Source organism: Heterocephalus glaber, unplaced genomic scaffold (genome assembly GCF_053883595.1).
Source record: "Heterocephalus glaber isolate CG9 unplaced genomic scaffold, H.glaber_assembly_v1.0 deba00001689, whole genome shotgun sequence".
NCBI classification, from domain to species: Eukaryota; Metazoa; Chordata; class Mammalia; order Rodentia; family Bathyergidae; genus Heterocephalus; species Heterocephalus glaber.
In genome coordinates, this window is record NW_028258414.1 from 7,799,805 (window position 1) to 7,814,118 (window position 14,314).

Sequence of the window (14,314 nt, forward strand, 5' to 3'; positions counted from 1 at the left end):
AAGAAGGAAAGATGGGAAGCTCGAAGATAGAAAGACAAGGTTATTCAGGTACAGAAAGGGGCCCAGTGGCTCCCTTACAAGTTTTACAGGAGCCCCAAGTAAAACTGAGTGGGGAACAAATTAATTGATGGACACAGGTGCCAGCTATTCAGCAGATACTAAGTTGGCATAAGAAACTTCAGAGACCATTTCTCCAGGCGAAATGGAGGCTTGCCCCCTCTTGGAAGCTTTGGAATGCTGCCTTTGCGATAGCGTTCTAACAGTTTCTTGGATATGCCCAGGTGCCCACATCCTCTTTTGGAATGAGATCCCCTATGTAAACTCTAGGATAACTCAACAGTAAGGGTCTGCCTGAACAGGCTTGGATCCTACAGTTGGCCCTCCTGACAAAAATACCACCTGAAGTCATCCAAAAGTTAAGGTGAGGAAGTTAAGGCAAGGAATGCTCCCCCAATCAAAAACAATACCCTTTGGAGGAGGAGGCTGGATAAGAGATAAAGTTCATTCTTGAAAAGTTTCTTAATACAGGACTTGTTAGATCCTGCCAGTCTTCCTGTAACATCTCCATTCTCCCAGCCAAAAACTATGTGACTGAAAAGCAATGTGTCCACAAGTCCTGCATCCATAGTGAGACAGGAGGCTAGTGGCTAAAACTAGCTGGGACAGTAGGTAGGACCTGTTAATTACAAAATCCTAGGACACGTGCACAGAACAGTTCCCAAAGCCCTGAATGTGGACTTCTTGCGAGAACTCCAGGTTTTCAACAGGATAACCTAGACGTGAGGCCAGTGTGGGAAATACACAAAAGAACAGCCTCCACTGAGCTCTCACTATTGTATCCCTTCATGATAGCCCACCCTCATACTGTGGGGTGTACTTTTAAACTTTTTTTTCCTCCTACTTTTATTTGGCCCAGACACACTCTGCAGAACCTGTTTTTTTCCATCTTAAAGAAATGCAAAACCTTATTACCATTTGTGCTTGTCTTGACTAATTCTTTGCCCAAGACAGAAAAAACCTTGAAATCACCTCTACAAGGAGACTCCAGCACCCCAGAATCTGGTAATATATTTGGCATAGCCGGCCAGCGGATTAAGTCAGGGTTTTTTTTTTGTTTCTCTCTAAAATCTATGGCCGAGAAGGGTTTGTTTGGTTTTTTTTTTCCCCCCTTGCGTTAGGTTTAGCATACTTTTCAAAAAAGTTAGAGTGGCCACTGGATGGCCATCCTGCCGGAGGGCAGGGGCAGCTACAACTATGCTAACAGAAGAAGCTATGAAACTAACTTTGGGACAAAAATTAGAAGTCCTGGCCACTTAGCTCAGTGGCACTGTGCCTGCCTCATAAGCACAAGGTCCTGAGTTCGATCCCTGGTACCAAAAAAAAAAAAAAAAGTCCTGACTACCCACCAGGTCAGGGCTATTCTTGAGATGAAAGGTAACTTGTGCTTAACAGGGGAAAGGCTTACCAAATATCAGGCTATGCTCTTAGACACTCCTGAGGTTATCATAAAAACTTGCACTATTGTTAATCCTACCTCTTTAATTCCTACAGGCCAAGAAGTTAGCCACTCTTATGAAAAAGTGATCTCCCAGACCTATGCAAGCAGACAGAATGTCAGAGATGTGCCCCTCCAAGACCCTGAGGAGGTATGGTTCACAGATGGAAGTAGCTTTGTCTGAGAAGGATATCAAAAGGCAGGGGCCAGGGATTTAGCTCAGTGGTTTCACCGTCTGCTGCACAAGCGCAAGGACCTGAGTTCAATCCCTGGTACCAAAAAAAAAAAAAAAAAAAAAAGGCAGGCTATGCAGTTATCAGCTCACAATACATCAATGAAGCCAAACCCCTTTCCCCAGAAACCTTGGTCAAAAGACAAAGCTTGTAGCTCTTACTCAGGCATTGATACAGTGGGCCCTTGAGTTATGACCAGCCTGACATACAAACAACTTGGGTCACAACCAGAACACTAGGAAAATTATTGGTGCTTCTGGTAGATTACACACATTATGCAACCCTTTTTTTTTTAATGTGAAAAGGTTAGTTAAGGGGTGCTTTGGAAAGTTTGGAATGCATTATGGGTATTTCCATTATTTTGTATGGGAGAAACAGTTTTGACTTAAAAACAACTTGAGTTACAACCAGCCCATGCAAACAAATTTAGTTCATAAGTCAAGAGTTTACTGTATTTCTTATGGGGAAAAATAGTCTTGAGTTATAACCAACTTGAGTTACAACCAGTCCTCACAAACAAATTGAGTTTATAAGTCAAGGGTCCACTGTATTAGGAAAAGGCAAAAGGTTAAATATCTATACAGACTCCAAATATGCATTTCTGGTGCTACATGCACATGCAGAAATATGCAAAGAAAATGACTTGCTAACTAATAAGCAATCATCTACAAAGAAAGAACAAGAAATTCTACAACTCCTAGAAGCATTCTATCTTCCCAAGCAGGTTGCTGTTATGCATTGTAAGGAACACCAAAGAGACATGTCTAAAGTCTCTTTGGGAAATCAAAAAGGCTCATAGGAAAGCAAAAAGGGCAGCATTACAACCTCTCAAGGCCCTAGCCTTATTCCTGGTTCCTTTAGGAACCATTAAAACCAGTTTATAGGGACCAGGGATTAAGCTCAGTAGTTCTGCTGCCTGCTGCACAAGTGCAAGGACCCGAGTTCGATCGCTGGTACCAAAAACAAAGAACAAAAACAAAAAAACAAAAACTAGTTTATACTCACCTGGAAGATAAATAGGCCTTAGGACAAGGGAGAATTAAAAAGGATTAGGGTATTTAGAAAACAAATTGGCCTTCCAGAAGGGACACAGTGGAAGGCTGTAAAAACCCTTCACGATTCTTTCCATACGAGAAGAGAAGCTACATGAGAAATGGTCACTCGAATTTTTATAGAACTAGGACTAGCAACAACCACCCAACAGGTCTGCAAAGTTTGCCCAATCTATGCCTACAATAACCCTGGCAAGCCCAAACCACCTCCTTTGTTAGAACCTGTACAGGGGAGAGGGATGTAATGTGGGGAAGAATGGCAGTTAGACTTTACTCACATCCACCATATGGGGGATTTAACAGATACTGTCCCTAATTGGCAACTTTACAGGCTGGAATGAAGACTTCCCTACCAATTCAGAAAGGCTACAGAGGTAGTCAAGGTTGCTCCTCAAATCATTCCCCAGTAGAGACTACCCCAGTCCCTTCAGAGTGACAAGGGTCCTTCTTTTACCTCTCAAATAAGTCAAAGTACCATCTCTATTCTCCATGGAGACCTCTGTCTTCTAGAAATGTCAAGAGAGACAACCAGACCCTAAAGTGAGCTCTGGAAAACCTGTGCCAAGAGATGCCTGAGTATGAGGTCCAATTACTGACAGTATCCCTCATGAGAGTTTGAAACACTCCCAAAACTTGGCTAAATATGAATCCACTTGAGATGTTGTATGCAGGGCCTTTTCTATCTTCTCATATGGTAGTAGATTCAGAGATCATGAGATTCTTACAATATCTTATTAATCTAGGCCAAATGTAACAGGCTATCCAACTGTACGGGAATAGAATCCTGCCAGCTTCTAGTCCAGGGGGACCCCCTAGTGTCTACCCTGGAGACCAAGTGCTCATTAAAATTTGGAGAGAAGGGATTCCCACAGAAGAATAAAAACCAAAATGGAAGGGCCCCTTTTCAGTGATCCTTGCCACAACCTCTGCACTAATGGTGGCAGAGACAGACACCTGGATTCACCTTTCCTAGGATAAAGCCAGCCCCACTTTAAAAAAAGACCACATAAAAGGAAAAGACTACTCCTGTGAACCTCTGAAGACCTGAGATTTCTCTTCAAAATACATGACTTCAGTACTACTCTGAGTACAGACAGGTAAATGGAAACTTACTAAGGTATATGACATCCCTCTTTGCTATACTTTCTCCTACATAGGAAGTATGGAACTCTGACCTGTTCCTCATATTTGGGTTCTACACCCCCAACCTAATAGTCAAGTTACTTTCTCTCTCCCATCAAACAGCTCAACAGTCACTCTTTTCTCATTGTTTTCTAACTTTTTAAACTTTCAACCCAGCCAGTGAGCCATAACACCCCAATGTAGTTGGAGAGTACATAATCCCCAGTAGGTACAGCTTAAAGCTCCTTCCAGCAGGACGTAGCTATATGAAGATAGACACTTCCACTCCCTCAGCACCCTGTAAAAAGTTATGGGGATATGTGTCTCTTAGGGGGAAATGAGACAAGAGGTTAGGGCATGGCTAAAACTAGCTGGAAAATAAGCATGACCTGTTAATTACAAAATTCTAGGACACATGCACACAACACATCCCAAACCTCTGCACTTGGACATCTTGCAAGAATCTGAAGAAAAAGAATTTGAGCAGGTTTTTTGACAGGGTGACCTAGATGTGAGGCCAGTGAGCGATATGAATGGGTGATATTAAGAAGGAACAGCTGCCATTGAGCTTTCACTACTGTGTCCCTTCATGATAGCTCACCCTCATGCTGTAGGGTGAACTTTCTCCCCCCTACATTTACTTGACCCAAACTTCCTCTTCAGAACCTGTTTTTTCCTATCTTTAATAAATGCAAAACCTTATTACCATTTGTGCTTAACTTGTTCAATTCTTTGCCCAGGACAGAAAGGACCTAGAAATGACCTCTAGGAGGAGACTCCGGCACCCCAAAGCCCAGTAGCGACATCACACACCCATACATTCTGATGACAACTATCCCAGGAGGATACAGTGAGTTTTCACTTCTGGACCTCAGCGATGCTTTTCTCACAATTCTGGTAGAAAACAAATCCCAAGAACTATTTGCAATGGAGTGGTAGGACCCAGACACTCAGTCTGCCTGACAATACTGCTGGACTATACTGCCTCCTAGACTTTTAAGAATTTCCCCACTTTGTTCAGGGAAATTCTAGCTAAACACTTGAGGTTACCATGTTTGGGGAAATGCTGGTTAAAACTTGAGGTCTCCCTAGTCAGGTCAGGGATTCCTGTTATAACATATGGCACAGTGACAAGTGCCTTGCCAACATGAAGACCCAATTATGTATCAGGATGTGTATACAAAGTTGTTTAAGAAAAAGGCACAAACCTGTAAGCCACACATCAGTTATTTGGGACCTGCTCTGTCCCAGGGGCAAAAAAAAAAGACCTTTTACCAGATCATAAACCTGATTGGAAGCAACTGAGAGGCCTTTTGGGAATGGTTGGTTTTTGCAGAATTTGGATTACTAATCATGGGTTTAGAGTAAAACCACTCCATGAGGCCCTTAGGGGACATGATCTTGAGCCTCTAGAATGGACTAAGGAATGTCAAAAGGCCTTTGACAGCTTCCTGACTTGCAAAAGCCATTCTTCCTGTGTTCATAAAAAACAAGGGCCACGGCTTGGAGTTTTAACTAAGCCCTTCTTAGCAAAGGTGCTGCATCCGGAGGCACATTTTCCCGGAACTAGACCACATGGCTAAGGGATGGCCTCCCTGCTTGCAAGCAGTTGCAGCCACTTATGACATTCCTCAGGAGGCAGAAAAATTCTCCTTGACACTTTGCCTGTGTATGTGTCCCACCATGTCCTCTCCTTAGAACACAAAGGTCCTGGCTCACGGCAGGAAGATGGAAAATACCATCCTGCTGGACAATCCCAACTGGCCACTTTGCTCAACTCCCTACCCACAACACAAGGGCATGCAGATTACTGAACTGGTATATTACAGCTGGCTGGCTAGATTTCTCTGATTAGCCTTTCCCCAGACTAGAACTGGAACTATTTACACTGGGAAGCAGCCTTATGCTGAGAATGGTGACATCACAGCTCTAACAGGATTTCTGGCTCCCCAAATGGACTTATTTCAAAGGGTTAAGGCCTGGGGCTTTGCTTTTGACCCAGCAGTGCCTGGTGAAATGCAGTGCTTGGGGAATAACTCTGGTCCCAGATGCACTTCTTGAGCCTGTGACGAAACAACCACCACAGTCACTTTGGGAGAAATGCCACCATCAATGAATCCCAATTTACAAAGAATTGTTCAATATGTTACTCAGAACTGCCTGTTTTGTGCCAAAAATAATCCAAAGGGAGGCACTACCATCAGGCCTGCATGGATGGGACTTGACTTTTTAGGAACAGCCCAACTAAAAGCTGGCAGGGAATGGTTTTGCTGAAAGGGCACAGAGCCCTGGAAAATGACAGGTATCTGTAAGTTTTGTCGACACCTTTTCTAGGTGGGCAGAAGCCCACCTGACTTGCACTGAAAAAGCATCTGAATATAAGAGATCCTGGAAGGGGCCTATTTCAAGATGTAGTTTTCCTAACACAATCCAAAGTGACAATGGATCTTTGTCTCAGCTGTCATCCAACAGGTATCTAAAATATTGCATATTACTTGGAAATTATACTTTTTCTGGAGGCTTCAGGTGACAGGAAAGACAAAAGATGAACCACTTTAAGGAAAGCGACTGCAAAAATCCACCAAGAAATCAACTTAAGGGCCAGGTATTTAGCTCAGTGGTTTCGCCACCTGCTGCACAAGCACAAGGACCTGAGTTTGATCCCCGGTACCAAAAACAAAAAGAAATCAACTTAAACTGCCGCAAATCAAGTCCTTCTAAAATACTATGTGGTAGCCCATTTCAGATCTCTGTCCTCAGAGGAGGGAGTGTGCTGGGTTATCACAGGGTGAGGTGGGAACTCCATATGTGAAATCATTGGGGACGATATTAACTTCTGTCTATGCATTCGCTTCCAACAGATCCACATGACACCTGTCTATTCCAACCTGGTGACTGAGTCCTTCTAAAAACCTGGAAGGAACAAAGACCATACCATCCATCTGAAGTTCTAAGAACTCCCTCTTCTGTCAGACTGGCTGCAGAGCCACTATAAACCCACCACATGTGACTGAAGTCACATTCACAATGAGGTGGTCAGATTCCTGGACTGGTGCCCCAATAGAAAACCTCAAGTACTTAAGAGAAAGTGAAATCTCAGCAATATAAGCTGGTAATGTTCATAACCACCCCGGCCCCCGATGGGGAGGTAACCCTCTTGATGACTTGACAAAACCTCTCAGGTCTGACCAGGGATGCTGGTCTTGGGGAAAAAAACTTTCCTGTTTCAATGAAGATGGCCTCTTCTCAATATGCCCTTACTATTTAAGGGGGTGTGAACAAATGCTCAGAGACAACCTCCTTTGAGGTCCTACCCAGAAAGTTTATAGAGAGGCTCTAATAAAGAGGCACAGCTACCGGAAATAGGGACAATCCCCACAGGAAACAGATGCGCCATCCCAAATGGGAGCCCATTTCAATCCTAAGCTGTACCCCCATAAAGGGATTTAGGTGTGCCATTTAACCTGGCCTAGAATTAGTATATGAGGAAGGGCCAATTTTATTGGGAAGGAATAGCAAACTGTACCTTCTCACACCTGAGAAGCGTCAGAACTAAGGCAATAACAAGCATCCACCCAACAGATCCACATCTCCAGCTGAGACAGTTTCATCCTGTGCACATCCCTCCTCCACCTGCCAGACAGAGCACTCACCTCCCCTTGTTATACAAGACTGAGGGATAGAATACTGACAGTGGGGAAAATTGTGGCTGTGCTTAGAATTATCCTTAGCTGGAACGGCCTGTGCCTCCCCAAGCATGCAACCCATGTTACTCATTGAAATTGGCTGTGCAAATTACATCAGCAGCTATTACAGTTCCTTAATCATTTCCTCCTAAAAATAAAAAGAGCTTAAAACCTTTGTACACAAGTCCACCATTCTTGGTCTTGCTGGCTTCCTGAATAAATGTCCGGCCTTACCCTAACAACTTATCCTCAATTCAATGGACCCTTTTCAAGTAGCAAGAAAATCCAGGCTTGGTAACAGGCTTTTTTGTAGGATAAAGCCTCACCTTGCTGGCAATGAAAGCAGCACATTGTAAGCCAGCTTTAAGACATTTAGTGCCTATCAAACTAATTAAAATGTTATGATCAACGAAGACATGGCTCCCAGAAAACAGATGCCATTGACTACCCCTAATGCATCTCTACCATTTCCATTTTTCTAAAGAGCCTGACATCAATTGTCATGATCTATAGACATTTGCTGATGGATTATATGCTTTAGTCTTTCCATTTGGGAAACAACCCAGAAAGAGAAGGAAAACAGTAATTTGTACAGAGATTTGTAGCAGAATGTGATGAAACATTGGGAAAAGCCAAACACCTAATAAAACTATTATTCAACACATAAAACTGTTCACATAAAATGCATGGGGCCAGCAAAATGCAGTATCAGCTACATGGATGCACTGAAGAAAAACTAAAACTGTACAGATATATATTAATAATTTAGAATACAGAAATAGTTGGATTTAGAGTTCACTTGTATCCTTTGTTTTGCAAAGGCAATTGTTCGAATTTTAATAGCCAGGAAAGCTGCAGAAGACAGATGCAAGTTATGATCTTTCCCACACCCACAAAGGTCAAAATACCCTAAGGCTAACATTTTTTAAATTCCACTAAACAAAAAAACCATGCATTTTTTTGCTTAATGCCCTGTCCTTACCTGTTCGCAGTCCAAGTCTGGTTGAAGATGGAGGTGTCACTGAAGGAATTGCAGAGAATGAGGGAATGGACTCTAGGAGATTTGTGAGTGTATTCAGCAAATTTCTGGGCTAAAAAGCCTCCCAAAGAAGCCCCAAACAGATGGACCTAATTATAAACAAACATAAGGCAGATCCTGAAACACATATCAATCCTGATCATGAGTGTTATTTTTGTAAACTGCTTCAGTTATCACTAACCACAGTGTGTTGGGTAACAGACTGAAATATCTACAGCACTTAGAAATTAAGAAACATTATATTTAAGTACAATTTATACACCCCATTAATAGTACAACTATAAATCCATATTAGATAAGTCAAAAACTCATTCACAAGTTGCATTAGAAAATGAAACCAATTAGTTCGGGAAAACTGCGAGGCTTGGGGTATAGCACAGTGCAGAGCACTTGTCTAGCATGAGTAAGACCTTGGGTTCCATACCTCATGCCAAAAAAAGAAAACAAATTTTAAAAAATTAAGACTCCGTAATTCCACTCCTAGGATCGTACCTAAGAAAACTGAAGACATGTTATAAATACTGATAGCAGGATTATTCATGATAGCCAAAATGTAGAAACAAATGATATATGCATACACTGATGAATGGATAAGCAAATATGATATGTGGATATATATAATAAAATATATATATAGCCATAAAGGGGAATGAAATACAGGTTGAACATCTAGAAAATGAAAATCTGAAATACCTCGAAACCTAAAACTCTTTGAAGACATGACACTCGAAACATTTCAGATTTTGAAGCAGTTTGAATTTTGAGTTTGGGGAGGTCTAGCAAATATTCCAAAATCTGAAACACTTCTGATCTCAAGCACTTCAGATAAGGTATAACCTGTACTGAGTCAGGCTGTGATATGAAAGAACCTCAGACACATTATGCTAAGTGAAAAAAGCCAGTTACACAGGACCACGGTTGATGACTAGAGTTATGTAAAATATCCAGAAAGGACAAATTCAGAGACACAGAAAGTAGGTTAGGCTGCAGAGCTAATGATGGAGAAAAATTGCTAATAAATAAACCTGGGTTTCTTTTTGGCAATGCTGGGGACTGAACCCTTGTGCATTTAGGCAAGCACTCTACCACTGGGCCCAATCTGAGGTTTCTGTTAGGGGTGAAAAGATGGTCTAAAAATTGCACATACCTAGGAATTTATTAAAGAACAATAAATTGTACACTTTAAAAGGACAAACTGTATGGCAGGTGAATTATATAAAAATATTTAAAAAAATAAAAAGCATCGGGCTTTACAAGATCAATGTTACATTACAATCATATATGAGTAATTAGTTTCAGGGTACTCACTTTATCCAGTTGTAAATGATCTAGAAGTTTTCTGAATCCATCACAGAATTCAAGGTGGTCCCAATAAACTGGATACTGCAACTGAAATAGTAATTTTAAAATTTATTTTTCAAACTGTAAAAGCACAAATGCAACTCATACCTGAAAAATTTAGGATTCATATAACAACTTCTCATTTGCTCAAGTTTTGTTTCTTATTCAAAATATGTGAAAATGAGCTCTCATCTTCTAAACTTCGTATTTTATCCAACAGGCAAAAATTTGAAAAGGCTAAAAAGTAAAAACACTCTAGCTATACTATGTGAATAACAATTTCATTTCACATCAATTTCCTTTCCAAATAGCTGAGGAAGTCTGAGGTTCAAGGGTGAGTAGGGCAATAAAGAAATGTTGTTCTCCTTTAAAGCCAATTTCATTCTGAATTGAGAACATGATACGCAAAGAGCTCAAGAGAACTGGAAATAAAATCTGTCCTGACAACTTCCTCCCTTTTTAAGGAGGTGTTCAATAAAATTGTTCTTCTTTTAATGGGCTTAGTCATTTTATCTGATTTTTGTACTTTCATTTGTGAACAACAACTAAATAAAGAGTATGATATTGACCATAAGGAGCCTGCTCATTAATGCTGGCAAAGACAAGGAAAAAGTACAACTCAAACTCATTTCCAGGGGACTTGGGCTTGCCCTCAGAATTCCCCTCTTCATACACACAAAAAATCTATCGACAGGATCATTGTGTAAGCTCTTAAGATTTGTCACTGAAAAATCACTAGAATAGACACTGCACGGGAATTACGGGTAATTTTGAATTTGATGTAATACATTACTTTTATTGTTAAAATTCTATTTGTGGATAAGATTTCTACCATTTTGAGAAAGGATGGAGAACAGAGCCTTCCTAGCAGAGTATTTGAGTCAGATGATAGACTAAAAGAAAGGGGATTTTTTCCCTGCTTTTTTTTTAGAATCCTGGGGATTGAAGCCAGAGCCACTAAGCTATATTCCCAGCCCTTTTTTCATTTCTTTTCTTTTTAATTTTATTTTGAGACAGGGTCTCATTAAGTTGGCCAGGGTGGGCTCGAACTTGCAATTCATCTGCCTCAGCCTCCCAAGTAGCTGGAATTACAGGCATGTGGCACCATGCTCAGCAAAAGGGGATACTTTCATGAAGGGTTTAATTTAAAAATATGCATCCCAAGCTGAGGATACAGCTCAGTGGTAGAGTGTGTGCTCAGCAAGTCCAGGGCCCTTGGTTCAATCTCCAGCACCCACCAAAAAAAAAAAAGAATCCATGTAAAACACAGGTGATAAGGTTGTATAAAACTTAGTGTGCATGTGTGCCACACACACATGTGCACACACAAATGAGCCCAAATAAATGGGGGAAATTTGAATAAGCCTGATAGATTGTGTTAACATCAACATTCTAGTTTTGATATTGCACTATTATTCTGCAAAATGTTATTAGCAAAAACTAAGCAGATTGCAAAAGGATTATTTCTCTGCTGTGTGTGTGTTGCTGGGAACTGAACCTAGGGCCTCACACACGCTAGGCAAGTGCGCTAGCACTCAGCTACACTCCCAACCCCTTTTGTTTGTTTCTCTGTGGTCTGATGTATTTTACTAGCAAACTTACAGGAACACCGAAGACAGACCACATGAAAAACATGTACTTGCACGCAGTGCAACTCACTTAGAAAAGTATAAGGGGCAGTTGAAATCTACCATATAACATAAATGCTACAAATACCATTTAGTTGCTGCATGAAATTAGTTTTTTAAATCCAAAAACTACCATTGTCCAGAAAAATAATTTACAACTGTTATGAAGTAGAACTGCTGAAACTTGTTCATTGAAACATTCTGATCTGCTTTATATCTCCACATTTATATTAAAAATTTACAAAAGAGGGGCCGGGGATTTAGCTCAGTGGTTCTGCCACCTGCCTTGCAAGTGCAAGGTCCTGAGTTTGATCCCTGGTACCAAAAAAAAAAAAAAAAAAAAAGCAATAAAAATTTACAAAAGAACGTACAAAAACCGTCAATACCTGAGTTCTGTCTTCTCTTTTTCCACTTGCAGTCATATAATGACGGCACCTTTTGATCTCATAGAAAGAAAAAAATCTAACATTCAGGACTACCAGTAATGGGAAAAGGAATTTTGTTTTTAAATGCTGGGATGCTTCATGAATTCCCATGTCATCCTTGTGCAGGAGCCGTGCTAATCTCAGCATCATTCCAGCTTTAGTACATGTGCTGCCAAGGTGAGTGTCCTGTATTTCCTACAAATGCATGTGATTCTTCAATCTTCGCAATAAAATTTAAATGAAAAAGATCCATGCATTTTCACTGCTAGATACTAACAAATACCTAGCTAAGTTTCAAAACTTCATGGGGATGAGCATTTTAATCAAATCTTGGAGACGGGGTGAAGTCACACTATTTTCTTGAGTCAGTATCTAGCAAATGAGATGGGAAAGCCCTCATCAAGAACCTTCCAGGCTAAGAATTATCATCCCCTGGGGGACGAGGGTATAACACCTGCCCTCCTAGAACACCGTGTGTGGAGGAGGACAATGGATACCTGGCCCACAGGGGCGAGGCTGCAGAGATGCCACATGCTGGAGGACTCGATAGAGAAGTGAAGCTGGAGAAGGGACCAGGGCAGCCAGCAAGCAGCTCAGGTGATAACTGTTTTCTCAAGGGCAGGGCTACCAGAAAGAGGACTTGGACTTGTTTGGTGCAAACCCAGTGTGTGCTAAGACCGGCAGAATTTTCAGCTACCCTCCAAGAAAAGAGCGCCAACCTCTCCTTCAGACAGAGGGTAACCTGTGTGACAACAGCAGAACCCTGACAGAGAGCACAAGGGACATGCTAACTGTCCAGCTCCTGGAGCCACTACAAGCTCCAAAGCTAAAGAAGGGTCCCTCCTTCCTGGGAAGCTGATAGCGCTGTCACACAGGCTTGTGAAAAATGGGTCACAACCAACAGTGCCTTCCCTGCACACGCCTCTCTCCCAGAGAAAGCAGTTGAGTAACAGGAAACTAGACTGAGACCAAACTCAGAGATAAAATAATGACAAGCAAACAAAGGAAAAAAATTCTTAACCAAATGCTAAGGATAGGTGCTAACTAAAGAACAGGACCTCAAATGTTAAAGATTTACATGAAGGGCAAGCTTTAGAGTCACCTGAGTTAGCAGATGCCTTTGTCTTATGGTCCATGCTCAGCTTTCTGGAAGCACTGGTATGATGAAATAAGTAAGGGAAACGGAATCCAAGACTGAGCTGGCTTCCTCCCTCCACTTACTGGCCGTGTGACCCACGGTAAACCCTAAAAGCACCTGGGCCTTGGGATCCTCATCCACACACAGGACAAAATGCTTCCTGCCACTCAGCAGTTAGGAGCTGTGTGTCAGGAGAGGTGACTGTAACAGCTGAGGACAGAGGAGGCTGCTCTGTCCCCTCAGAATCCCCACATGTCTGTGCGCACAAACCTGCAAAGGATTTGCCTCACATTTTAAAACAGGAAAACAGCCAGGCATGGTGATGCTGGCCTGTAATCACAGCCCTCTGGGAGGCTGAGGCAGGAGGATCATGAGTTCAAGCCCAGCCTGGGCAACTTGGCAACTTAGTGAGATTGTGTCTTAAAATTTAAAATACAGAGGGCTGGGGATGTAGCTCAGTGTGAAGGCCTGGGTTCAGTCCCAGTGCCACCAAAAACAAAAAACAAAAACAAAAAAACAGAAAATATGTTCATTACTGTAGTTGTTCAGAAACAGATGCATAAACAACACAAATCTGAATTTTATCACTGAAGCAACAATACTTACAGCTATAACCCGGTAACCCCATCCAGTCAAAGCCAAAATCTGCCGGAAAAATACATCCGCCGTTCCACTGACAGGAGGCAGAAATATGAGAGGACACCTGATGTTTCTGGGACCCGCATCGTAGAGCGACCATATTTTACTGTCATCATCATCTACGATAATCTGCAGAGAAAGTTACAAGAAAAAATGGACCACCTCATGGATCTGGTTTTCATGTTGTTAGTTTACACAATTTTACTGACAACTTTACTGCTGCTGCCTTACACAAGGTAATCTGAGATCACAGATTAGCTTGCACAATCAACTGGTTTGGTTTCCTGTTCTTTCTTAGTGCTAACAGATTCCACAGAACTGCTTTATAAACTTCCTTTGGGCTGTTCCTTCTCTTGGTTTTTAATTTTCCTGTCCAACCTTGATAACAGGAAAAGTCTACTTTGTTTGCCATTAAACAGTAAACTCTGTAAATGGCATCTCATTTCTCCCCACAGTTCTGGCTGCCTGTGTGCGTGCATATGTGTGTGCGTGTGTGTGCGTGCGTGTGTACAAAGA

The 14,314-nt window shown here is 41.7% G+C and overlaps 1 protein-coding gene, 1 long non-coding RNA gene and 1 other non-coding gene across 6 annotated transcripts in view; 1 reads left to right on the top strand and 2 right to left on the bottom strand.

Annotated features, from left to right (window-relative positions):
* Nucleotides 1-8,068, top strand: part of LOC110344130 (uncharacterized) — a 44,099-nt gene extending 36,031 nt beyond the window's left edge. For both annotated transcript variants that reach the window (XR_015446499.1, XR_002386447.2), the window contains exons 2-5: nt 1,552-1,646; nt 3,754-3,877; nt 4,643-4,752; nt 6,764-8,068. This is a non-coding gene — a long non-coding RNA (uncharacterized LOC110344130). The remainder of the gene's footprint in view (nt 1-1,551; nt 1,647-3,753; nt 3,878-4,642; nt 4,753-6,763) is intronic.
* Spg21 (SPG21 abhydrolase domain containing, maspardin) overlaps nt 1-14,314 on the bottom strand; it is a 29,298-nt gene that overhangs the window by 8,047 nt on the left and 6,937 nt on the right. For all 3 annotated transcript variants that reach the window (XM_021237071.2, XM_021237072.2, XM_004855638.4), the window contains 3 exons: nt 13,766-13,927; nt 9,936-10,016; nt 8,571-8,716 (listed from right to left, as the gene is read on the bottom strand). In XM_021237071.2, the coding sequence (XP_021092730.1) occupies nt 8,571-8,716; nt 9,936-10,016; nt 13,766-13,927 (389 nt within the window). The remainder of the gene's footprint in view (nt 1-8,570; nt 8,717-9,935; nt 10,017-13,765; nt 13,928-14,314) is intronic.
* LOC147821842 (U6 spliceosomal RNA) lies at nt 12,103-12,206 on the bottom strand. The gene has a single exon (XR_015446525.1). It is a non-coding gene; the product is annotated as a U6 spliceosomal RNA (small nuclear RNA).